The sequence below is a fragment of the Kryptolebias marmoratus genome, linkage group LG7 (assembly GCF_001649575.2).
Source record: "Kryptolebias marmoratus isolate JLee-2015 linkage group LG7, ASM164957v2, whole genome shotgun sequence".
NCBI lineage: Eukaryota > Metazoa > Chordata > Actinopteri > Cyprinodontiformes > Rivulidae > Kryptolebias > Kryptolebias marmoratus.
The window spans coordinates 19,549,254-19,576,734 of NC_051436.1; the positions used below are offsets into that span (position 1 = coordinate 19,549,254).

At 41.8% G+C, this 27,481-nt stretch overlaps 1 protein-coding gene across 1 annotated transcript; it reads left to right on the forward strand.

Annotated features, from left to right (window-relative positions):
* The first annotated feature begins 302 nt into the window (after positions 1 to 302).
* On the forward strand, positions 303 to 26,938 carry LOC108239401 (serine/threonine-protein phosphatase PP1-beta catalytic subunit). The gene is made up of 8 exons (XM_017422092.3): positions 303 to 456; positions 20,387 to 20,518; positions 20,654 to 20,884; positions 23,107 to 23,211; positions 23,410 to 23,481; positions 24,594 to 24,745; positions 26,107 to 26,241; positions 26,414 to 26,938. Exons 1-8 carry the CDS (start codon positions 405 to 407, stop codon positions 26,516 to 26,518), a joined length of 984 nt encoding a protein of 327 aa, XP_017277581.1. The 5' UTR covers positions 303 to 404; the 3' UTR covers positions 26,519 to 26,938.
* The last annotated feature ends 543 nt before the right edge of the window (positions 26,939 to 27,481 follow it).

Genomic DNA, 27,481 nt, shown 5'->3' on the forward strand with positions numbered 1-27,481 from the left:
ATGTTCCCAAAGGATGTTAATACTACTTCTATTACTATTACTACTGCAATATTTGATATGTATTGATGATTTTGATGATGACACTTGACAAAATGTGATGTTTGCTACTCAACTGTTTTTATGATGTAAAGCACTTTGAACTGCCTTGTTGCTATACAAAGAAACTTGACTTAACTTGCAACCACTTCCAATAATAATAAAGTAATTTCATGATTTAGGCTGCCAATTAGTCGTTTGTAGCAGGCTGGAGTCCCCTCAGTCTTCCACGTAGCCCAAACAGCTAAAATCTCCGAGTGAACCTGAAGGCAGCGCAGGAGTCCATTAATGGGCGTGGCCTATGTGGCCGAGGCGTGTCCCCGCTGCTTCTCCTCACTGCGGCGCGGGCACGGCTGCTCGATACAGAAATGGCGGAGGGGGAGTTGGACGTCGACTCGTTGATTTCAAGGCTTTTAGAGGGTGAGTTCGCGTTAATGTTTGTCTTTCTTTTTTGGCTTGTTGGGTGCTTTCTCAACCCTCGCGGGAATGTAGGTCTAATTTTTAAGGCGACAAAAGGAAACTGAGCAGTTTTATTTGTTTAGCTCAGCGCCGGGGCGAACAAGACCAGTCCCGTTTGGTTAATCATAGACACACCTTTGTAGTTAGCCACATTTAACATTTTCTAGTCTTTGTTTTTCACTAAGTAATGGCAAATGAGTACCTAAAGACACGGTAATGTTTTGAAAGGCTGGACTGTGAGTGCATGTCTTTGGTTAATTGATGAGAAACAGGTAAGAGGAGCACTCCTGTTTGTGTCTCATCATCCAGTTTAGGGAACAACATCAGCCCCACACAACAAACCACAATGTTGAAACTCATCCATGCTTGCACTGAAGTCACACTGTTATCACATCATGTAGCTTATAGGATACTTCTTTTTCCTCCTGTTAAATAAATACATTAACATTTGCTTCTGTTTTCCAAGCCCTGTAGAGGAGACTGAAATTGTGGGTGGTAGCCTCAGGGCCAAAACAAAGGTTGATATTCTTCTAAAGTTAATTGTAGTTTTGCCTGTTTCAGTGAGCCGAAAACTTCAACATGACTCTATGTTCTCAGATGACGTGTAAATAGTGTCGTTCCTGTTGTGTGTGTGTGCTTTAGCCTCAGGTTTATAAAGAAATGGGCAGTTTTCAGATGGGGTTTGGTGTTGGGGGGGGGGGAGTTCTCAGCTGTGCAGCCAGCACACAGTGTTGTGTTTTTTTGTGTGATTATTGCTAAATAGTTGTGTTTACACAAGCCACAGGCCTTGATATCCCACTGTTAGCTAAACCTGCCTGAAATGCAGCCTGGAAACACTTTTAAATTATTAGTTTATTTTTGGTATATGTTTTAATATAAGGTTAAGAAACCTTATTGTCAGGAAGAAATGTAATTATGTACGGTCAGGCTTATAGTGAAGTCCTTGTCTTTAAAGCTGTGGTTCACAGTATTTTAATTGTCAAATGGATTATTTCAGGAAAAGAAACGATGGGATGTAGAAATACTGCTGGTTAATTTTTGTAGTCAACCATCTTAGAGACGACTGCTACAGCTAAGCAACTTATGCAAACACAAAAATGGCCGCAACCGAGTAAATATTACAGATCCAGACCTATAATGTGGCGTGGCAGTAGGGGAGAGTTATCCCCAACACATATTTTGAGCGTCATCGTGCAAGATCTGGTTTTAAAACTTTGTTGCTCACTATTACTGTCAACTCTGCAGGTCTTTTAGCAAAATATCTCATGAACTACTGGATGGATTTTATGAAACTTTCAGGAAATAATGATTTGGCTGCACATCCACAACTTTTAAGAGTCAATCAGGTCAAGATGGCTGCCACAGCTAATTGACCTTAGCAATGCTGTCTTTAACGAAGCAGAGGGATGTTATTTTCTGCCGATCTCCGGGAAGTTGCTCCCCTCGCGGCTCGCCACTGTGGGACGCTGACAGAAACGGAGCGACCGCATGGCGTGGAAACCGTTTGACCCGTAGAGATGGAGGTTCTTTAGTTGATGGAGGAGGAAAACGTTTTATTTCAGGATGACGGCCGTTGAGTCCCCCCCCCGTCGGTTCAGCAGCGCCCCGGCCTCTGCCCAGGAGAGTTTAGCGGTCACACTGCAAATATTAGATCCCAGCAGCTAATGCTCACGGAACAGCGTGGCCGAAATTAACCACACTGATTTCACATTTCTGGAACAGTCGCGCAATAGTTGACGCAAACTCCCCGGGAGAGAAAAAAGTTCTGCAGGGCTTGTGTGAAGAATGGGCTCTCGGAGGTCCGAGGAGAGCAAAATGGTGCCACTTTGGTCTCGCAACGGCACCAGAGAGAGCAGATATGTCTCTGGCATGAAAGGCAGCGGGCGATATGAGCACTTTTAAGGAATGCCAGGCCTTAATTTGCGTTTGTGTGGCCTGTTTCTGACAGCAGTGTCATTAGCGTAAGTCAGTTCTTTCAGCATGAAAGGTGCCTGTGTACTTTCGAAGAAAAGCCCATTGTTGCTCCTAGATGATTGTTATGTGTTGGATGGCAGCGTTGGATGACTTTCTTAGCCACGCTAAATAAGGGATCCTGAGCGAGCCGATCTTTCATCCTGCAGAGGACACAGTCATCCTGTCTGTGTGTTTAGTAAACATGTGGACACTTGATCCACTGATGAACAAACAGTAACGATTGATTGTCTCGCTCATCGATTTGCGTTGGGTGAACGCTGTCAAACAACAGCTAAATAGGTTTGGTGTGGATTTGCTTGCCGCCTTGACTAAATCGTCTGAGTCTGTGGGAGCTGATGATGTAGTTGTGTTTGTTTTTTGTGTCCGAGTTTATAATACCGTCATGTCGGGCCTATGTTGTGGCTTGCCCTCTTTTTGTGGCTGCTGTCTTATGCAGCAAAAAGAAAACGGGGCGGAAAATCTACAGCTATCTGACCCTAAGAGCTTCCAGATGTGAGCCATAAATGTCCTTTCCTTTCTCAGCCTTTCAAACCACAGCCAGTTTAATTCCATTTGTCTCATTTTTGGAAGGAAAATAAACAATGAACTATATGTTTTTTTTTTAACTGATCGTGATTGATGCCCAGTTATTCCGATTGTGTAAAATAATAAAACAAAAGCCTGGTAAAACACTTCATGAAGACAGATTCAGTCATATAATCCATAAGCTAATAAAGAAGCAGATAAAGAAATATTGATCACCTCTAAAGAAGCAGTAAACCAGCACTTATTTTAGGTCTAATCTGAGTAAGTCCGTGACAAAAGATCTGCTTTTAATCTCGGTTAAACTGCTGGCAGTAAAAAGGTCTGATTTTTAGAAGAGATGGTTGTTTCAGAGTGTTGGACAAGAGGCTGAAAAGACGACTACGAGCCTGGAAGGTTAATCTGGATCTCAGAACTAAAAGCTGTTGATCTAATGACTAAAGAATGTGAGCAGCGTGTCTGATGAAGACGTTGGTGCTAGACTTCGTTCTAGCCAGTAGTTGTTTTTTTTTACCTTGTTAAAGTGGAACAACAAGGGTGTGTTCCCACTTGACAAGTCAAGACTAGGGTTTATCCTTTTTTATTCACAAGTTATGTAAATGGAAAATCTTTTTTTTAATTATTTGTAAGTTATGGCATTTTTAAAATAGCTTAGTTATTGTTGTTTAGTGATCATTCAGTTTTTATTAGCTTTTTTTGTACTCTTTTTGAGAGCAAACTAAAATTAGAAAGCCTCTCCCAGTGTCGCTGCATACAAGCCTTATGATGACTCTTTTCAGTTGTATTGTAGGGTGGTTTAAAACTGTAAGATAAAATGTAAAAAAGGTTGTCCTAAGCTATATTAAATGGTGCGGTTTGAAACAGTTTACTCTATTGGTTTTTCATCTGTATTGATATGCAATTCTGAAATGTCGGTCTACACTCCATGTAAACAAAGCACTCCGCTGAATCGACCGAAAACCAAGTGGAAGCTTGAGTCACATGGTTGACCTACATTACATGTCCTTAGTCTGTCTAGGTAACCAAATATGGTGGAATCAGACAAATGGAATCTTGGAGAAGACACTTGGGTGGAAATAGAAAAGTGAATCTGCTACTGAACTTGAAAGAAAAGAGAAGGAACGAGTAAGAAAGCCGACAGGAATAAACAGAAACAGCAGGGTGGTGGAGCTCCATGAAGACTGAGATCAGCAGTCAGACGTTTAGCAAAACTTTGGCTCGACTGGATAGGTTTACTGTTTCAACCTTTCATTTGCATACTAGACTCAACAAATCTGAGGTTCAAAACATACCTGTACATCAAAACTGTTGGACTTTTCCATCCTAAGCAGCTCCTCTGTGGTCGTCACCATTGTTGATGTTTTTTCAGTCACTGCTGCTGTTTCTGTTGGTAACAAATGCATGTGGAAATTGCCAGCTGCTCACAAAGTTTTAATTTAAGAACACATTAACCATCAATACGAGAACGATTGGGTCGTTATTGGTTTTGTTTTGTCATTGCGTCACGGAGAAAAGTGATTTAAAGAACAAATAAGAAGACAAGGGCTTGAACACCTGCTCTTGAGTGATACTTCTCAGTATTGCGTGAGATTGTGCATGGTGTTATTTTCAAGGTTGTGGACCAAAACTGCTACAACTCGGTTCCTTCTCTCCGTGAAAGGTGACGGGCGGTATGCAATCCCCCAAGGAATACTTGGCCTTCAGTTTCAATTCTGTTCAGCCGTTGAACTATTTTGATTCCTTTTTGACATCTTCACTTGTAAAATAAGAAAAAAAAAACCCCATCATTTCTTTCTAGCAAACTTATACTTTGAATGTTTCTGTCAACCAAAGGTGTCCAGACAAAGTGTGAACTTGTCTGGAAGCTGTTAAGATCATATATTAAAATAAAAACAAAGGATATGAACTTTAAAATGAACCAGGAGTAAATATATATTTTGGTCCAGAGCAGAAAATGTTTAAACATATCTAAGAAAGTGGTTTTAGCGACACAGAAAGATGAACTCAGCCTGGTGTTCAGACTGTTCCTTGTGTATCAGTCTGTCCTCTCTAGGAACCAGATTTTATTTTAAGACTTGACCTTATCGCTACAAAAAGACCTCTGCAGGGCCTTCAGTCACTATTGAAATCCTGATATCCTTCTGCTCAGTTTACATAACCGCGTAAGATTTACAGCAGTTTCTGTGCACGTATTTTGCTAAATGCAAAACAAAAGTTCAGGAAAAGTTGTGCACAACCGCTCGAGGAATGTTTCTTTATTATGCATGAATAAAGGTACCTTCACTCCAGCTCATGAAGGGATTTCCTTTACAACGTGAGCTGTTTGTTTCCTTGTTTTTCCATGGAGCTGTGCTGCCACTGAGGAATCCACGTTCTCACACACATACAGAGCTTTCTCATGTCCTATTAAATGTCAGCAGCTGCCTGTGGTAGAAATGAACCCGTCCTTCGGTGACACGAATACACAGGAGGAGTGGGCAGCACTCTAAAGTACAGCTCCACAGCTCACTTTGTTGCTGTTTTTCCTTAAAAATGCTGTTTAATGGTGTTTGTAAGTGTGCAAGCATCTGATTGGTGTTTTTTTTTTTTTTTTTTTTTTAAATTTTGACCCCGTTTCAACCAGCTAAAGTGCAGTTACACCAGCTTATCGCAGCTCACCTAAGTAATTCAGACAATATTTTTAGTTTTAGTTACAAAATGGATTAAATTGATCGAAGTGGATGTGGTTGTTGTTAAAGAAATGTGACCTGCACAGAGGTTTTCCTCGTTCTGAGAGTTCAAAGAGCTTCCAGAACACTGTCAAAGGAGGATTTATTGTAAGACGAACATTTGTCCATTTTCTGTAATGCTGGTTTTTACATCACCAGGGAAACCCTAGGTTCTCTGTCCTTTTTGAGCCAATATCTTTTGTATTTGGAGTTCTGTAGTAGGTGCTGACCTCTGAGTAGTGCAGTAAATTAGGTGGTTAATAATTTAAGATCATAAACTCGAGACCCTCTGGACTCTCAGTAAAAACAAAAAGGTCCACACAAAGATCTGATCTCAACACATCTTATTGGAACTGTCCTAAAAGTGTCTCTGTATGAGATGTTGCTTGCAGGTCTGGCTATTACGTCAATAACTGCATACGCTAATGTAAAGTTAACAATTGGCTCTGGTGCTGTAAAGCATGTCCAGCTTTTTGGCTGTATTAGAGGACTAACAGTATAGATATGTACAGCCTAAGGTTCTTCTGGAGCACAAGGGACTGGTTCTAAGTCCTTGCCTTTTGTTGTTTTAGCACTAGTTGTACTTTGACCATTCGTAGTTCTCACTACGTTTATTGGATGTGCTTTCAACCAAACCATTATATTGATTCTCTGAGGTTTACAAGAACTGTTAGCCCCATTATGGGGTGATTTAAAAGAAACAACCTACATGCTTGTGTTCATACTGCCAGGTGAACACTGATTACTAACCACCTGACTGAATAGGAGCTCTCGAGTGGTGGAAGGTGATGAAAATTGAATGCTCTTCGAGCATTTGCACTATTAAAACTGCATTAGTGTTGCAAAAGTTGAAGCTACTTTATTTGTGTCATTGTCTGCTGTGATGTCCTGCTCTTTAAACATGCAACATTGTGACATTTGTGATCATTTGACATACAAATATTTAACTGAAAATTGATTTAGTTGTATAGGTCTATTAATATCCTATTAATTGATTTAAAAAGAATAAGAGCTATTTATTTTGAATACAGTAGGATAACTTAAAAAATAAAATTTTGTATTTGCTTGCCAGACAGGTTTTCCAAACAAAAGTAGTATAACTATTCAGACCGGTGTTCTGGATCAGTGTACTCTCTAACCTGGAGGAAACAATGTGGAAATACAACATTTGTTAGTTTCACCCAGGCGTTGTCATCCTGATGACTGAGGATGACGACGACATGCTGATATGAAGTCAACTATATTAACAGTTACTCTAACTGAGCGGGTTAAATTTAGAGGCACTTCATGTGGCGTTTGAAGCCCTACATTGATGTCCAGCGAGCGTGTCCTTCAGTGGGTGTTCAGTGCTGAGATGACAGGTGTCTCCTAGCCGACAAGCTAAACCTGATAGACTGACAACGCGGTTTAGAATCACCGGAGACTCCTTTGGTGACCTGAGCAGGCAGGCAGGTTTTAGCCTTTCTGGTTTCATTTGTCACTCTGAATACAAACTGTCCTGGGACCAGTCCTGGGACCAGTCCTGTGAGTCACAGCTGAAAAGGAAGCAGCACAGTTGTGTTCATGTGAGTCAGATACAGCAACTCTGCAGTGATGGTCATGAATGATTCTTGTGTCAAATAGGACATAAGTCTTTGTTTTTCTCTTTAGTAGGCAGTAATTCATGTGCATTCATAGCTTTCTGCCTCTGAGTGTGTGGAATAGAGAAAATAAAGTGGGTCTAATTATGGAGGCGTGATTTATTATTACTGCTGTTAGGGGGGGAAAAAAAGTCATCGCATGGCACAGTGGGATATCAATCAGCCATCTGCTGTTTTTATTATGGCTCAGAGGTACATTAGAAATTTTCCAGGAAGTGTCACTTTGGTTGGTTACAGCACACTCAAGCTGCAGTGTTCCTGAGCAAAGCCCCACATATGTTTCCCTGCATGTCTGGGAACAGAAGGCCAAACCCGCCCTGAGCTTTTTTTGTTGTTGTTTTTTTTCTGTTTGTTTGTGTTCTCCCCACCTGGCTGCTCCTCCTCCTCATTAGAGTTTTACTGCTGCTGTGTATATGTGCTGCGATCCAGCAAAGCAGCTATTACAGGCCTTAACTTTTCCATGGTGCCCACGCTGAGCCCTCACCGCCCCGGGCTTCAGCTACAACAGCCCCTCTGTCAGGCTCAATCAGTACAGATGGCTCAAACGCTTTACGAAGTACAGTCGGCTACAGGATGGGTAAATGGATGGAGGTTTTTTCTGTGTGTTTTAGTTATTTTAAGCTTTTGCCAAAAATACAAGCCAACGTAGGAGAAGATAACATCTCGGAAGCATTACGTTTGTTTTTTTTAATAAAAAAATGTAATTTCTCACCATAAGCTACAGGTAACAACAGCACAAACAACACTGAACCAACTGGCTTTAGCACAACCACATATTTGCTGATAAAATTTACCTTTTCGTTTGTATTTTGTGTAGAAATGCAACAATTAAAATATTAGTGTTTATGACCAATCCAGAGTTCTACTTTTTGTAAAGCCTGACCTTTTCCAATCCCAGTTTCTCTCAAAGAAGGATCAAAACAAAAACCTAATTAAACTTTATTTATAAAAAGCATTTATAAAGCACCTTTTGTGCAGCAGTGTGAAACACAAAGGGCTTATATGGCAGACATAATTAAAACAAAACATTTAAAAAAATGACAATCAAGCAAACAGTCCAATAAATCACATAGAAAATCATTTAAACAGCATTAAGTTGCAAAAAGATTAAATAATGGTGGCTGTAGCATGAAGGGACTAAATGAACTGAAGAAACAACTTCATTAATGAGGAAGTATAAATGATGGCACACAAAATATTTGTTCTGAATTCCTGGTTGAACTGACTGTGTTCATAATAAGATGTTTAAATTAAAAAGAACTGGGTAAAAGGATTTCTCTCTAAAATAAAAATAATACAAGTTTCTAAACAGAAGTATTTATTTAAATAAAATGACTGTTTGTCTTTGTTATAAACCACACAACTCGGATCATAAAATTGTTTCATGTAACACAACAAATTCATTTTTTATTATTCCACTGCTGTCTGCCAAAGTAAGTTGGACTTCAACTTGTCAGCTGTCCTAAAATCCTTCAATTAATGACAGTAAAATAAGCGTCAATCAAACCTCCATAGAAAATCCTTGTAAGCTTTTTAATGTCCTCCTACTCGTTTTGTCTTTTGTAACTTTTGATTTTAAACAGTTTACAGATAATGTCAAACTTTGTCTTCCTAGCTTGGTAAAAACATCTTCCTTTAAAAACAGCTGCTTGCCTGTGGAGCATTCATGGATAAGGAGGAAAAAAGGTCACCAATTAAGCTGCTGATTTTTTTTTTTAGAGCACGGGCTTACATTACAGACCAATAAGTCCATAAAAGTTATGAAAAACTTCATGTGTTTGACATCTTAGTAGTTCTATATTACAGTAAGGAACACCAAAACGATAACTTTAGTCATGTAATTCTTTTTGCCTTTTGAAAGGTAAGTCATTGTTCAGAAGCTTGGCATCATTATTAGCATTAGCTTAGCTTATCATGACCCATTGCTTATTACTATCCAGCAGCCCTCTGCTCTATTTTATTTAGTATCTTAAAATACTTCCATACTGCTGACACGTTGACCCATCATGTCTCAATGACTACTGAACAGCAGTCATTCTTGGCCCGTTCATGGGCTTGACTTGGCCTGACTCGGGTCGACCCAGCATCAGTTCAGAGTGTTTCCATTGGGTGGTCCCGCCCACTTTCAGCTCACTTCTTAAAACCTGCTCAGCCAAGGATTTAAGGTTTATTTCCTTTTCTTTTAAATAATACTTTGCATTCATTAAAATGGCAACTTGTAAACCAGCACCGTGGCACTATGAGGAGGTGTAGATGTTTCCGTGCTTTTTGGCTGACAACAGAATTCAGGCGGAGCTAGACAAAATGGACTCAATTTACGGGCTCCGACTGATGAATGAATGGAGGAAAGATGGCCTCGACTCGGCCACAGCGTTTTTTGGAAACCATGGTCGAGGATTGTGAGTGTTTTGTGATCTGATTCACTTATTTACCTGTTGCTGGTAAGTTTCGGACAGTCATCCTATGACGACCCGCCCACATCGAGGCGGCACAGTTTAAAAAAATAATACCCCCAATACCGTGTAGAACCAAGTTGGGCTGAATTAGGGTGAAGCGAGTCGTACTGAGACTGGAAAGTTGAAAAACGTCTACTGTAGCATGGCTGATGTAAAACCAATAACAAAGATCAGGAGCAGAGGGGAAGTTACTCTGCTACCGATCAAAGAAAAATGCCTTGATCAGAACTTCAATCTGATATTTGTGAGCCGATTGGTACATCTCTAAATTAAAGAGCTTACTTATTCATTGCAGAAGTTTTGTGGTTTCATGGACTTTAGAGAAGCACTTGAAGAAGCTTTCTGAACCGTTGCAAGTGTGTCATGGGCTAAAACAAACTTTTCGAAAACATTTTGTTGTACTTTTTAAGAAACCACTTAATCATGCTCTGCTTGATGATGCATTGTTCTAATCAGTGACCCCCCCACCCCCCACCGGCTCGTTTTTGTGAGTCGGAGGCCTGCTGCTGCTGCTGTGTTGGTTCGTCTCCGTGCTGCTGGCGTGGCACTCTGTTATGGAAACAACAATGGTGGAGCCTGTGAGGCGGGGAGCGTTCTCCCCCTGGCACCGAGCGTGGCATAGAGCACTCACCCAGGCTTTTCAGCTGCCCAGCTAAGCTCTCCAATGCCCCCCACCCTCCACCCGTTTCTGTTCGCTCCCTCCTCTGCTGTGTCCAGGCTTCAGTGTTGCTTTTTTCTTCTTCCCCCGTTCGTATTTTTCTCTCCAGCTCTCCCACTTTCTGAACCTACAGTCTGTTTCTCTCTGTCTCTCCTCTCAATTTCAGCCTTTCTTTTGCGCCACAAAGACGGCATTCACCAGTGCCACTTAAAGGCGAACAAAACATGGCCTGAAAATGCAAAGATTGAACAGAAATACCACTGCAGTTGGGATTTCTGCCTTAAGAGTCGCCCCCTGCTCTCCACGCCAGCGTAGCTTTGTTTCCCGTTCACTGAGGGGTCACTGTTTTCCATTTGCCCCCGTGTGGGAGAAGGTTAGCTGGAGCTGCTGGCCTCGTGCCCAGCTGAAAAGAATGGAGGTGGATGACTAAAAAAAGGTCTGACAGGGCATTTTATTGGTGCTGTGAGGGGCTAAAACATGCACAGTCATGCCTCCCTTAAAATTCATTGGGTTGCTTTATTCAATACAAGTTCCTCTAAATATATTTGATTGAAAACTTGGAAAAGGAAAAGTTGAAGTTCTGCTGAACTCTGCGTTTTTTTGTCAGAAATATTCCGTCTCTGCATATTTTCATTATAGCGGTGAAAGAACTGATGATACTAGCTGAAGGGGGCTGACTGTGAGACTCGTGGATGCAGCTTCAGTGAAATTCGCCTGGATTTCAAAATAGCAGCTGTGTTTATGCCCAAGTACAATAAAAAACGGAAATCTAAGCTAAAATTTCAGTTTGGCATTCAGGATCCTCTGCTTAGACGGCTTTACAGAGGAGGTGGTGGTTCAGGCTATAAAACTAGGTTAAGCTAAAATTGAAGATTTTCTTGGTTTATTACGAACTACACCTCCTATAAGTGCAGTAAAACCTACAAGTAAGAAACAGAAGTGTTTTCACATCACATGCTTAACATGCTTTAACAATAAGGAAGTCATATGGTTATTGATTCCATGCATTGTAGAAATATTTTACCTAAACATGACTCTCTTGTTTGGCTGATATGATGTATGTTGCTGTTAGAAAACTCTTCTCTCACTGTCTTGATGTGCATCATGACTATTTTTATAAGGTGTACAGGTTAAATGGCGGCACTGATGATGCACCTCTTAACTGGCAAGAAAAGTAGTCTTAAAGAAGTGTCTGTGTGTGTGTTTGAGATAGAGAGAGGGATACCCGACATGGTGGAATACACCACCCAAACACCTCTTTTGTCCCTCGGCTTACTTACAGTTTTGTTCTTTTGTCACCTTTGTTTGACCTGATAAGAAACGAGGCTCAATTCTTCACCTCACATGCTGTGTTTCCCAACTTTATGTAAATAGAAGTTATTGCACTCACTCCGAAGGGCTCTTATTTACTGAAGTGTTGTTTTTAAATGAGCACAAAGCAGCATTCTGGCACATTGATAAAAACATTTGTTTTTGCTTTGGATGAAGTTTACCAGGGTCCGTACGTTTTTATCTTTACTGTCCAATGTACATGAGACTTCTAACCAGGGGGAGAAATCCTGTTTTTATTTTTATTTTTTTTCTTTTAAAATGATGTCATTCCATGTCTGAGAATGTCTAGAGTCGTATGATGTAAAACATTTGAAAACTGCCTAGTTTTGGAAACCATCTGCTGCAGTATGGAGATAAGAGGTGTCTTTCACAAGACACCTCAGTTTGGGATTTAGATGCCTTCTGGCAGCATTGGTGTGATTTCTGAATGGGCTGAGGTGGCGAGAAGGTGCGGGGGTCAAAGCCAACCCAGCCCTGATGCACCTTTGTGCTGCAAAGCGAGGTAGTAACAGAGGCGAGACAGTCGACAGGTGAAAAGGTGAGCTGGCTTTGCGGCTCAGTGATGAAGTGATGATGTGGAGTCTGGGCAACCACCCGCTCACTGGATGAACAACTCAAACAGATTTATTACAGAGGCAAGATTGACGATGACAACACACAGCAACTTCACATTTAGTTTAAAAACTCCAATGTACGCGTTCTGTGAACACCCAGCCCCAGGATTTCAAAGCGAAAACAACATAGTACGGATTCCTTTTGGAGAACTCTCGACTCTCAACATTTTTTAAAAGTTGTTTTTTTTATAAACTAGTTGTAACGAGTATATTCTTAACAATTGCAAATTTGGGTGATAGTGAAATTCATGAACTTCTTACTTTTCGTGCTGACCACGAAAAATGTTTGAGTGTTATGACAAAGATGGCCGTCACACATCTAATGCATACTTTGACACATAAAAGCAGCTGAGTTCTGCCCCTGTCTTTTTTTGGCTCTGTGGTGCTCACTTTGTTTCTGCTCAGTATCTTAGCTGTTCCTAGGACTGAGCTCTTCTGGACAGAGATCTCTGAGGTTGTTCCTGGGGTCTGTTGGAGCTACTCTTCCAGTCTCAGGGTCACAGCACTGAGTGCTCCGATGACCACTGGTACCACTGAGGCCTTGACTTTCCACAGCTTCTCTGTTTCCTCTTTCAGCCCTTGGTATTTCTCAAGCTGTTCATGCTCCTTCTTCCTGATGTTTCAGTCTTTTGGGATTGCTACATTTATCACCACTGCTTTCTTCTGTATGTGCTGCCACGATTAGTGCCTCTGTACTGTCCTTCAGTCCAGCCCTTTGGTAGGATTTGTTGATATCAGCCACTTCCTCAATCTGCCTGTGGTGGTACATGCCGTGCAGGGACTTATCTTTCCATGGTGGTTCCTCTTTCTCCTCTTCCACATTGGGTTTCTGCTGCTTCATTTAGCAGATCATTATTGGGGGCCTTTCTTCCTGATGTACTCCAGGATCTTGGTTGTTTCATCCTGTATAGTGGCTCTGATGCTCACTAGTCTTCTGCCTCCCTCTTTTCTCTTAGTGTACAGTTTCAGGTTGCTGGACTTAAGTTGAAACCCTCGTGTCTTGATGTCAGTGGCTTCTATCTTCTCTTTTGACCAGGTGTGTGTGTGGAATTTTTTTTTATTGTCAAGGACACTACACGCACAAGAGCTGAAAATCCAACACATTAGAGTGATGTTAAACAACCAGATTTAGAACAGCAGCGAATGTCACATAGAGAACAGCCATCATAAGCTACTTAGGGTTAAAATAAAAAAAGCACATTCTGAACAGAAGCTTCATAAAATGACCAGCGTTAAAGCAAAATGACTACTGCTCCAAATAAACTTTGACAAGCTACAAGACACTGTTGCAGGACCCAAAATAAAGCTGCTGGCACAGCAAAACTTGATGGTAGTATTATTAACAGCAAGTCCATCCTCCGACCAAACAAGTCCATTCTGTCTCTTTTGTCCAGTAATTTCTTTGACAGTTTTGTCAACTTCGTGTTAGCATAAATCTCTGAATTATCATTCAGCACACACAGCCGCAGGAGTTCACTCAGAGATGACAATATTGATGGTTTTCAGGCAAATAGTAACCTTCACATGAGTACATTTTAAAGAGGCATGTGCAGAGGAGGGACGGGGGATATATATCGGACACAGGATGTCAAATAGGGAGCTGCCAGGAAAAGAGGAAGACCACAGAAGGTTCATGGATGTAGTGAAAGGAGGACATGTAAAGGGTTGGTGTGACAGAGGAGGATGGTGGGAGATGATCCTCTGTGGTGAAGAGAACAGCTGAAAGAAAATTATGTAGAAACTCTGGACTCTGTGATTACAAAGAATTATATGTTGGAGTAACCACTTTCATATTTTTATAAAAGATAAGGATTGACCAGGACTCTCTGGGAGAAGAGATGAGTGATTTCAGTGTGACCTTCCTGGTAAAATAAAGGTTAAATTAAATTAAAACCCCTTAACAGTTCCCCCCTAAAATGCCTAAAACGCCTGGAGCAAGCATACCAAAATGAAATTGGAGGCTACTCTTAAACTCTTTGGAGTACTTTCAAAAACTTGGTCTCTCTGTAAAGGTAACACTTTTTAACCTCAGCAGTCAACATTATTGTAACTATAACTACTACGTAGTTATTAAAGTTGTAATACACAGAAATCAAACTTTTTTCCACTTGACAAGATTATTATTTTTAAAATTTGAAACCCCGAGCAGAATCTATGAGGCTCTGTATTAAATCTAAGTCAATGCCGCCAGTTAAGAGGAAGGTGTGTAAATAAATAAGAGCAATGTTTCCTGTGCTAAATGAAGTAATGAATGATGTAGAAAATCTCTTTTCTTCAGCATTTTAGAGAATCTGAATAGATCTTATTTTGATTTGCTACTTCAAAGTCATCTTACTTTGTAAGCAAAAAGGACTCACAGAGTAACCTTATTTTAATGTAAAGAGTGAAGTAACAAGTAAACCCTCAACGCAACAAATGCATATTTGACTTGTAAAGGTCCGCCCTGCGGTAAGGAACTGAAATCAATGGATGAAAGGTTTTGCCAGCTGACAACCATCACATTATCTGAAATCTTCACCAAGAGAACGGCCTGCTAGTCTTCCTCTGTTCCCATACACTCCCTCTTCGTCCCTGGCCACTTCCTCTTACTGCACGCCGGCGCCCATATATGGTAACACCTTACCGAAGCATTCTGCCTGCAGTTCACTTATCTTTACTCTGTGAGACGCATTGTTGAAGTGTGCTTTCTGAAATAACTGGAACATACTTGAACTCTAGGTTTTAGTCGCCAATCGTTTCAAGTCCTTGTCTTTATCCGTCTGTGTGTTAAACTTTCTCCCTTTGTTCCCATGGTTATTGAGTGGACAGAGTTGTTTTCTTTCCTCGTACTAAACTGTTGACCTTCTGTGACATCAGACAGCTCCAGCTGTGTTTGTGAAACTGATCAGACGGGTCATGTATGCTCATAGAGGCAGAAATGTTGCAACATTGCGCTGGTGGGTTTCAGGCTGAGCTTTACCCACAATCCTTCCAGATATTTAGTGAATTAACCAGCTTGTTGCTAAGCAGCTGGACTTAAACTAAGGGAACACTGGCTTGTTTGTAGCAAGACAAAGGTTGGTGAGCAGTACAGGATTGTAGAAAAACAAAATAGGTGCATTGCTGGAACTAGTTTAAATAAGAGTAGTCATGGTGTGTTTTTAGGGTTACATTAGTTTAAATGTGTCTGATAAATAATTTGAAGTAAAACCCCACACGCTCTGAGCAGTTTTCCTCCCAAGTCCTGTCCGGGTCGAGCTGCTTTTAGTCTGAGGGATCTGTAAAGCTGTCTGGAATGCAGATTCTCCTCAGGGAGGGGTGCGAGGAAAAGCTTTCCTCTGACGCCGGCGCAGTTCACTGCCAAGGCGCAGGAGGACGATGACCCAAGAATTCATCTGCAGCACAAGACGACCACTTAGAGAAAAACAGAAAGGGGGGACTGGGATCTCAGTACAAGGATCCTCTCTCTCTCTCTCTCTCTCTCTCTCTCGCTTGCTCCCTTTCTCTTTTTTAATGTAATAAAAACATTCATCGTTGAGCATAGCAGGACTGCAGTGTGACCAAGCCTTCACTTTGAAGTGAAACAAACACCTGACTAAGTTAGGAAAGACTAACTAAAACAGAAAAGACAAAATGTTCATGAAACATGGGAGCCAACAGAGAAATAAACAAAAGTCACCTCGTCCTGGTCCCCGCACCAGAGGAACTCAGGACACTCTGTGTATTTGTTGGGATCATGAGTTTTCTTGTTAATACCTTCAGTGTTTTATTTAGTAAGTGCCTCAAAAGGTCCTTAATATGACTATTGTATTTTATTTAATGTTATTGTTTTGCAAGGAAAATGGGGAAATGATTCAGCATTTTACTGAGACCTGAGTAAACGTATATAATGTATCAAAGTCAGCATGTGGTATGACTTAAATTTATTTTTGAAGTAGCCTAAACCGACTTGTGCAAACTCTTTTTTTTCTTTTTTAATTTAAAGTAATCTTCAGGAATAGTCATCAGGAGTTCCTAAAATATGTTTCAAAGCTGTTCTCTGTTAAGATGTGGTCACATTAGTAAGAAACTCAGAACTTACTGCTGTCTCCCCCCTCAGACTTATGAGTACATTGACAAATCAAAGCATAAACATCCATTTTAGATTTATCTCTCCACGTGACCTGTTAGCACTGATTTTTGCTCAAGTTTGTATGCAGTCGTCCCAGTTCATCATCTTCAAATCACCCTTCCAATGGAACTATTGCTGTCATGTCCAGGTCTTTGCTGATTTTATTTATTTATTTTTTTCCCTTCAGTGTCTAAAAGTCCAGTTCTGCTTGAAGCTGTTCGGTACTCAGAGAGGTTAAACAAAAGAAAGCGGTCAGTAACCTGAGAAATTTACAAATGAGTTTGGCTCCTTTGAAACAAACATAAGAAGACTTGAAAACTTCAAAACCTTTACAGTCAACCTGCAAATCACAGTTCTTACCTTTTTAAAAGCATTTATCTTCATGACAGGAAAATAACCTTTAGTTGCAGAACTAAAGTGAAATGCATGGAAAATGCAAAAAGTAATTTGGTCCCGCCCCACCCTGAAGCGTTCCAAAGTTCTGCAGGATTACTATCCTGAGACCTAGAGATTTATACTCTAAATGTCACAAGTACACATCCTAATATTAGTATGTTGTAATGAGTTAGTTGCTAACACTAACCAGATCCCTTTTATTAATCCTAATGAATAGTTTACGTAAGTGTGTGAACTCTTTGTTGGTCTCCTGCGTCACAAGAAGGGACACTAGTTAAAAACTCTTAATAGTTGCGTTTCAAGCTAAAATACTTCTCGAATTCATTGGTAATCATTTGATTATTCTTCGAATATTGGCCCAGCATTCCTCTCTGTCATCCCGACTTCCAGCTACCGCTCCAAACACAACAAGGCTGACATGCAGCAATTCAGGCTTATCGAAATGCAAACTTCTTTTGTTCCTTACTCACAAAGGGCTAATTACCGTAATAGACTGTAGCACAGTGTCAGCATTAACAAAAGGTTTAAAAGCAGAAAAAGCATCTTAACCAGGGCTAATATCAGCTGCTGCTTTTGCTTAAAAAAACAAAACAAAAAAAATCCTCTAATGAATTAAGTGTTAGGTACAAAGACGTGCTGCTGCTAATTCTGCTAGCTGGTGATCTTATAAAAAAGGGGAAAGCTGAGATTGTTGAAATGTTTTTTTCAGGACTTTGTCCATTTTAACTAGCCTTTGAATATTTGAAAGCTACTGTCCATTTCTACTGTGAGCAAAACAAAAATTGAAGTTTGAAGTTTAAGAAAAGTCAGCTCTGATAACCTCACTCTGTCATGAGGTTTTTTTTAACACTATACAACATCCAGTTTGATTAAAAAAAAAAAGGTTAAAAACACTGTAGCTGAATAGAAGTCGAGCTGTCACTTCTCATCTGAGGAGCTTTCTCAATTTAAAAAAAAGGAGAGAATTGAGAAAGCTCCTCAGATGAGAAGTGACAGCTCGACTTCTATTCAGCTACAGAACAGAAGTCCAGTTGTTTTTGGATTTACCCTGTCCTGGATGACTGAGCATATCCAGTTTGATTGTAATGTGTACATTTTATTTCTCTAGTTAGTTGTGTTAGTTACAAACTAAATGTTTATGGAGACCTGATGGTGAAACGATCGAGTCCCAACTTGCCGCTGCCGCTCCTGTTCAGAACAGTTACAGTGGGCCGGACCCGATGTCTCTGCAACTCTGAGACACGTTTGACGTAACACACCACGATCTGTATGCACATCATGACAGAAATATTTCCATTGTAGCTAGCTGTGATTGATTAAAATGAAATACTGGTTCTGATCTAAGCCCTTCATGATGAGGGATTGTTTCCTCATACATGCAGTCCTAACCTCTTGAGCAAACTGATGTGTGTGTGTGTGTGAGAGAGAGAGGGAGTCGGTGCTGGTTGTGTTTTCGTCAGCGCTCTCTGATGCAGTAGCTTTAGTATTCAGGGTGTGGGCCAACAGAGGTGAGCCACTTCATCTGCAAATCCCCCCCCGTCTGTGATACAGAAGCTGCTCTGCTCACCAACACCTTGCAGGCTGAAAATTGGTCTTTCTCGGTTTCCATGGCAATCAGATGTAGGCCCTGCCTTCTGTTTCTCTGGCTCAGTGTCTCAGCTGTGGCTGCAGTGCTGTGGCGACAGAATAAAGGATACAGGGGACACGTCCCTGCAAGCATGAAGTGGTATGATCTGAAGTCAAGGTCGCTGTGTGTTTGTGGGGGTGGAGGCTGAGAAACTGAGGAGTCATAATGTGTGTGTGTTCCCTGCGCCCTGATGAAAGGGAATCCTCCCCTAGGTGAGAGGCGCTGGCTGCAGCTCTGTCCTGTATGTAAAAGCAATGAGCTGAGCAGCACAGATGTGCAAACATGTCATCAGTGCACAGCTGGAAGCGAGGGAGCAGGGCGAAGTCACTGTATTCCTGAGGGTCTCTGCTTGAGTGGTCTGATTTTAAAATCCCACCTTCAGGACAACCTAAATATAACCCCGGTCTCGTCTTTCACGTGGGGAGTGTGTGATCACAGGTTGGGCTTGCCTGTGATCACACACTCCTCTTCGTCACTCACTGCGGTCTCTGGGCAGAAATGGAGGCGTCGTGTTGCACTTGTTGCACGCTGGCGAGCCGCAGAGATTCACTTGCAGGAAAGCTGACACACGTTCCACCTTTTCACGCACAGCTGGAAGATTTGCCCCTCAATCCAAACAAACCCCCCCCCAGCTACAGCTCTGAGGCATTTTCCCAGTGACGTCCGTGGTTTAACCAGTCTGCTCCCGTCTGATTGGAAGTGCTTGAGTTTCCGCCATGCTGCCGCGGTGTCATCTGACAGCGGCAGGCTTAGTCAGCCCTGGCCCACTTCTGTGGTTTACCAGGCAGGAGGAGAAGTGGAGCTGTCTTTAATGATGTGCTGCTGCTTTGTATAAACACAGCTGGAAGGTACAGAGCTGCGGGACAACATGGAGACTCTGCAGGGAAACTTAAAGACTCAAATCTGTGAAACAGCTTTCATGGGATTTTTGTCCGTTCTCATTGGTTGAAAGTGCTGGACTGGATTCAGGAGTCAGACCTTTAAGATTTTCCAGAAAAATAGAGATTGTTTTCTTTATTGTTTGGAAAGAGTGGATTCTTTAAGATGTATAGGCAGTAAAGTTTTTACCAGTGTCTGTAGTATGAACAAACCAGGGGATGGAGTCGAATCAAACTCTCAGAAAACCCCATTCAAGATGGGCACCACAGCAAACACAAAAATGGCTCCAACTCATTGTTAAATTTTTTTGTTTATTCTACTACAAAATAGGGTAATTATATTAATAAATACTGTGTTTTAGGATTTTCCTGTTTTAAACAGATTTTGAACTTTGTTTTAAATTTTTTGTGATAACATTTCTCCAGTCCGTGAGTTATTTAAAGGTAATTAAAGTCATTCGTTCACCAATAAAAGATTTGAGTTTCGGAGGACAACAAACTTCTGGGGGAAAAAATGAAAGGAATCTTGTAGGTAATGAATCATTTCTGCAACTTTATAGGTTTTTGTTACATCATTAGTCTGTTTTCACAATAAATAGCTGCAGAAATGAAACTTAGGCTCCGTTTTAAGTACATTTAAGTCCATTATCTTCCTGTCACATGACTGCCTCACCACCTACATTACCCCCATCTCTTTTTTTTTGTTCTCTTTGTTGAACACAACAGGATGTGTCTCAAAGATCTCTCTTGACACCATCAGCAACAATACCCACTGAAGCTATTCCTGTCCTCCTGTTGACTAAACCCTGTCCCCTATATTTAACGTGAAGTTCATTGAAAACCTTAATCTGGTCGTGTGACGCCCGTGATTGATAATAAAACAAATCTTTAGGTGAGAAGTCTTCAGAGCGGCTCAGTCAAAGTTTCGGAGCAGTTTGTTGTGTGTGTGTTTTTTTTATTTTTAATGTCACTTCGTGTCTCCTTTCCTTCCGTCAGTGCGAGGATGTCGACCAGGGAAGATCGTCCAGATGACGGAGGCGGAGGTGCGCGGCCTCTGCATCAAGTCTCGGGAAATCTTCCTCAGTCAGCCCATCCTCCTGGAGCTGGAGGCGCCGCTCAAAATCTGCGGTCAGTTCCAGCATCTCTGACGAGATCCTGCCTTTGGTTCTGCTGTTGCAAACTGCTGCTACATGTTACATTTGCATTCTTTTCTCGTAATGATAATAATAATAATAATAAAGTAAAATGCGTGCTGAATCTCAGGTGACATCCATGGACAGTACACAGACCTGCTGAGACTCTTTGAGTACGGCGGCTTCCCTCCAGAGGCCAACTACCTGTTCCTGGGGGACTACGTGGACAGAGGGAAGCAGTCTCTGGAGACCATCTGCCTTCTGCTGGCCTACAAGATCAAATACCCCGAGAACTTCTTCCTGCTCCGAGGCAACCACGAGTGTGCCTCCATCAACCGCATCTACGGCTTCTACGACGAGTGTGAGCTCCCTGCACTCGGACTATCACTGTCAGACTTCCTTTCTTTTTCAACTTCTCTTTTATTAGGGATTGAGTTTCTTTAGGCAAGATTTAAAAAAGAAAAAAAAAACAATAATCAGAACAAAAACAAATTTGCATACGGTTGGAGATGGTTCAGTTTGGAGAAATAGTTATATTCTGACCAGAATGATGCGCTAATGGCTAGTTGATGCCAGGCCAAGACTAAGTGGATTGCTGCTGCTTTAAAACGGCTCCAATCTCAAAAATTTCATAGTGGTTCTTATAAGCTTTATTTCATAAACCTTTACACCACCGTTTGTTTATTAGAATATATTTATTTGCAAGTTAAAATAGCAGCAGCAGCAGCTAACTGTAGCATATCTGTTGCACTCCTGCAGGAATCTCATAATGTTTTTATTGGAATAACACTGTAAAGTAAAAGTGACTGTAATGTAAAGGTAAAAAAACAACTTTTGCACAAGCCGCATGTCGAAGTGTCCCTGGGTAAGATACTGAACCCCTCACTGCCTCCAATGTGCCCTGTTGGTGTAAGAATGTGATCTAAAGCCCTGATTAGAATCCATAGAAAGATTTATTCAGGTTAGCTTTGTAGAGATGTATGAACGTATGGATGAGGAAATGAGGGCACAGATTAAGGTTGGGCGATTGGACGAATTTATCGACCATCGACGATAGGCTGAGGCAGTCGACGGTCATTTTTTTAAAGAGCAATTTATTTGTTTATTTTTGCCTACATCCCCCCCACTCCACCCTCCCCTGTGTGCCACCAAGTGTAGCGCCAGTTTATTCACTCAAACTTATAAGAGAAAGAAAGAGTAGCGTATGATCAGAAAACATTTCTTTGAATAATAACCACAGTGGTGGGAAAGGAAACAGACTGGCTTTAAAAAAAAAAAAAAAAAACCCAATATAACATAGTTCTAGTGTTTCTGTCTCACAAACTCTGCTAAGTGTGAAACGACAAATATGAAATTAGACAAAAACAATAAAAATGAACTCCTCCAGCAGAGAACGTGTGCGCTTCCATCAAAAAAAAAAAAATCTTTGCCGCTGTTTTTAGTCTTCTGAGCGATTTGGCGCATCCAAAATAAATAAATGACTGAATATTTCTAAAAACTACAATGTCTCAGAATCAGAACAAGGAGATAGAGGGAAACTATTACTTTCAGAAAGAGCTTATAAAGTCTTTGACAAGAAAACAAGCACGTTTACCTTGTCAGGTTTCAGCAGGGTGTGCAGGTTGGTTACAACATTACCAGCGGTGGTAAAGACACGTTCAGAAGGTATTGTGGCCTGTATGCACAGATATTTTCTGCTATTTTAGATGACACAAAAGTCGAGACGTCACCTGCGCGAACATATTGCCCATCGTCATTTGTTGGCCTGACGAATATCGGTTGAAAACATTTTACATATCGCCCAACCTTAGCACAGATTGTGTTGTAAAGCACTTTGAGTGTCGGTTGGCTAGAAAAAAAGCTATATAAGTACAGTCCATTTATGACATTTAGATAATTGGTGTTTCTTGTTTGTTGGTTTTACATTAAAAACAAAATCAACTTTGGAAGTGGGTGTATTGATGAGCTAATAAGTGGACCGTTCCAAGCACCGTCTTTAAACAACGTCAGACTTCAGTATTTTAAAGTGGTTTATGCAAAGGCTTTTAAACCCTTTGAGCTGCAAATAACCCGCGTGTCGAGAAACTAATGGCAATGTTAAAGTTGATGAAACTGCTCTCCAGAAATCTGATTTCAAATCTTTGAAGAGAAGTTGTTTTAACCTCACAAATACTAGTCTTTAGCTCCACCTTGGGATCATTCAAAAAGCTCTCTGCAACAGGTAAGGTAACTGAGCCTCACTTCAAATGGCTGAAATACCCCTATAAAGGGATCTTTAAACAGTGTGGCTTGTTGGCTGTTGTCTAGTTGGAACTAAGAGTCTTATAAGGATGAAGGAGTCTTTTTGAATGAGGACATGGTGGAAGATGATTTTATCAATACAAAAACAAGAAGAAGCCATGTTGGTGTTATTTATTACTTTTGGAACAGAACTGCTCCTGCATTTCGACTAATCTCACTCCTTGATTCAACATCCGTAGCAGCATCCTGATAGATAAACCCGAGAGTTGAAGTGAATGATCCCTCTCATGTGCAGCTTGGTCCGTCTCAGTCTGCTGATGACTCCTTGTGCTGATCCCGCAGGTAAACGCAGGTTCAACATCAAGCTGTGGAAGACTTTCACCGACTGCTTCAACTGCCTGCCCATCGCTGCCATCGTGGACGAGAAGATCTTCTGCTGTCACGGAGGTATTTCTGTGGGAACACCAGGGACCGTTGAGTGTTTTTGGACCAATCTGGAGATTAAATGTGTCTCTGGCGACACTCTTAATTAGATGAAAGCAAATCTTTAGCAATCTGATGTGAGACGTGTTAAAGCAATTTGGTGACAAAACCTGCAGAGATTTGGCAACAAACAGCTGGTTCTGCTTCTCATGTCTGCTGCAGGCCTCTCTCCTGACCTGCAGTCTATGGAGCAGATCAGACGGATCATGAGACCCACAGACGTGCCTGACACAGGTAAAACAAACACACAGCAGGCCGCCTGCTCCTCGTGCCTAAAACCTGTCCAGGTTTGATCCGTAGGGGAAAATATACTCGAGGTAATCCTGCCCCGGGATTCGAATCAGCAGTAAAATGTTTGAAAAGGGCTGAACAGGAACCACCTCCTGAACCACAGCACCTCTGGAACAATGTTCTTTGGACAGATGAGGCCAAAGTAGTGAGGTTTACCCATAATGCACAGCTCCATGACCGATGAAAACCAAACACTACATATCAGCACAAACGCCTCATAGCGACTGTCAGTTTGGTGGTGAAGGGCTGATGGTTTGGGCTTGTTTTGCAGCCACAGGAGCTGGTCTTGCAGTCACTGAGTCGACCATCAACTCCTCTGTAGACCAACAGATTCTGGAGTGAAATTCTCGGACCAAACTGGGTCATGAGCCGACAGAACGACGAACCCAAACAGCAGCAAATCTACAACAGAACGGCTGAAAAAGTCCAAGCCCAGACCTCAGCCTGACTGAAATGCTGAGAGCTGAGCAGAAACAAATGTCTGCAAAACCTCAATGATCTGAAGCAGTGCTGTAAAGAAGAGTGGGCTAAAGTTCTTTCACAACCACGTGAGAGTAGTGGCTTTCTGTAGGACAGTCTGAGATTCTTCGATGCTGAAGGAGGCAGACTTAGTTTTTCACATGCAGATTTGCCTTTTTGTTTATTAATAATGATTTGGGGCAGTCGTGTGTGTGTGTACATTTAAGGTTAATTTTGACCTTCTGAATGATGTTCTGTGGTCTAAAAGCAAACATATAGCTCTCCTCCTCCCTCCTTCTGCTGAACTATGGGAAGTGAAGCCTCTTGGTCTTTGCCCCCTCTGAGCCTCGTTAAAGCTGCCTCTTCACGTCCATATAAGGCCGTCGGTGTTCAGACTTCGGCAGCCGCTGTCTCTCAGATCCTCTTTTGGTCTTTCATGGTGACTGCGTGTGGATGAAGAATGTGGATCTCAGTAAATGTCACTCTTCTGTAGACTGAGAGGGTTTAGTGTCTTATCTGAGGTCAGCACAGCAGAATAAGTAAATGTCCTCTGCTCTCACGCTTTTAAGATGAAGGAACATTTTTGTCCCCCGCAGGGCTCCTGTGCGACCTGCTGTGGTCCGACCCAGACAAAGACGTGCAGGGCTGGGGGGAGAACGACCGCGGCGTCTCCTTCACCTTCGGAGCCGACGTGGTCAGCAAGTTCCTCAACCGCCACGATCTGGACCTCATCTGTAGGGCCCACCAGGTACCACCCTCATCCTCAGTGTACATGAAACATAGAATTAAAGGCCTAGCGTTCCTCGGGGGAATGCATATCACCCGCCCCCTTTCATGTCAGAGTTTTAGACAGATTATTTAAGGATAATCCAGCCATATTGGTCAAACCTTCAAAATGATGTTGTGTGCAATCTCCCACTCAGAGAATGTGTTGAGGATGACTTCCAGCTACTACAACGGCAAAGTTTAGCTTAACAAGTTGTATTCTTTTTTTGTTTTGGCTAACAATGATCAGCTTCGGCAGCCATCTTGAAAAGGATCGACTCATATAGTTTGAGTTGTAGATGTGCAGCCAGTGGTTACTTTCTAGTTGTTCACAAGTTATACACATAAACAACCAAGCACGCAGGCAAAACTTTTTTTTATTTCATCTTATTGTTGGCGGGTGATTAAAAATAAACCCATTTCATCCACCTGTTTTTAAAGTGCGTCAGTAATTAAAGGGGAAATAAATGAAAAAATACCAAAATAATGGGTTTTTCGGTTTTTCTTTTAGTTCAACATCAATGTCAGTGACTTGTTTTTAGTTTTCATGTCAGAATCCTGAAGTGGGGTGGTTGTGTGGGCGGAGTTACCTCCTTGGTTGGTGACGTAGAAGGAGGCGGGGCCAGCTGTGGCACACCGCTGGAGGACTCTGAGGAGGCTACTGCCTCGGTGTTTATCAGGGAAAATGGTGGCTGAAGAAGAAGCAGGTTTTGGTAACAAGAGTACAGGCTTGGAAACGCAGAACTCCAGCCTCTCATTTCACAACAGAGACCCCCGAGCTTTACAGTGATGTCACACAGTCTGCATCCGGACAGCAGGAGGTGGCGGCTGGCGGTCCGACAGTGGCTGGTGCTCAGTCCGTCAGCAGACTTTGGGTTGTAATTTCCACCAGGAGCTAAACTAACTGCATCCATCCAACCTTCTGGTCCTTCAGGAAGCTGAAGACTGACTCAGCTGTTGGAGTTTTGGGTCAGTTTACATAATTAATAACAAACTGAACCATTACACCCAAACACTGTCAGGATTTATTTCCTGCCTTGTTGGTGTTTAGCTCCTGCCTGTGTTTAGCTCTCGATACGTCACACTTCTAAACGATCACAAGAGACCCTAGGAATTTTGAAAAAAAATGTAACCCTACCGTGGCCTTCGGGTCAGCTTGACCCAAAGTTCCAAGGGGTTCTCTGCCTCTCTTCATCCCTCTCTCTTCTGAGGGCCTCAGGAGGGTTCAAATGTGGGACTCTGAAAACAAACACCTTTTATGATTTTCTTTTGATTTATATTAGCTTCAAAGCACTTCATTTCACCTTTAAAGGCTGTTCACATCTGTGTTTGTGGCGCCCCCAGGTGGTAGAAGATGGTTATGAGTTCTTCGCCAAGCGGCAGCTGGTGACTCTGTTCTCAGCTCCCAACTACTGCGGCGAGTTTGACAACGCCGGCGGCATGATGAGCGTGGACGAAACCCTCATGTGCTCCTTCCAGGTACAAAAACACTGATCCATGATCTGATCCAGGATCGGATCCCCTCACGCTTCAAACCCACTGAAGCTTTGAGACTTCTGTGTCCATCACATTAAGTTTAGCTTTTATTTCATGCAGATGAGTCAGAAAACAGTTACATTATTATTAATATTATTGTTTGTTTTCTTCTTAGATCCTGAAGCCGTCTGAGAAGAAGGCCAAGTACCAGTACGGAGGGATGAACTCCGGTCGGCCCGTCACTCCTCCCCGCACAGCCCAACCCCCAAAGAAACGATGAAGACGGACAGAAAGAGAACACGATGAAATTGTCTTTTTTTTTGGCTTTTCACAGCATAAAAAAAGCAAAAGACACCAGTTGGCAGAGGAGGAAACACACAAACCGATTTTAAAAAAAAAAGAGACACGCCCGAATCAGTCTTTTTCATTTAATCTCTTTGAACTGCTGTTGTCGTCTTCTTCTTCTTCTTCTTCTTCTTCTTGTCCCCCCCCCTCCTCCCTCTGCACCTGTGTAACATTTTTAAAAGCAAATGTTTGAATGAGAAAAACAGTGAGTCATTCTGTGCCTTTTTTTTTTTTCTTGACAACAGAATGACGTCTAGTTTAGTTTCCCACATCTTCCTCCCGCTGCCTGTGCAGACACAACAGGTATTAATGACGACTGCTGGGTTTTCAATAAATAATACAGGGAATAAACCTGCCTCGCGCTCTGTCTGCTTCTTCCACTGAACGCCACACCCACGGGTTGTGTGTACGAGTCTCCCCGTACACACCACTGCTACGGAGAGTTTTAGAAACAGATGAACACATGTGTGATGTGTTCTGGTGAGGAAAAGTGTTTTAGAACTCGTGATCCTGGCTCTGTGTGGACTTGGTGTCGGGTCCAAACTGCACGTCGCTAACAGCCGGCCCGATGAAGGTCCGTCACGTCACTCAAGCTTCAGCAAATTCAGCCGAGTGCTTTGTTTACGTTAAGTACGTACCTGCTTTTCAGAATTGCATATCAATATATCTGGAACACGACTGGAGTAAATTCTTTCAATCTGAATCATTTGATGTAGTTCAGGATAAGATTTTGAGGTTTAATTTCACGCTTTGTAAAGAGCATCTTTTAATGAAACAGTTTTTCAGAAGAAACAGCAGCTCCCTCTTTTTACCCATCGTATTAATGAGCAAAGAGAAGCTCATTAAATACATACTCTTGATTTAAAAAGCCAGGATTTGGAATGTAAAACAAAATAAA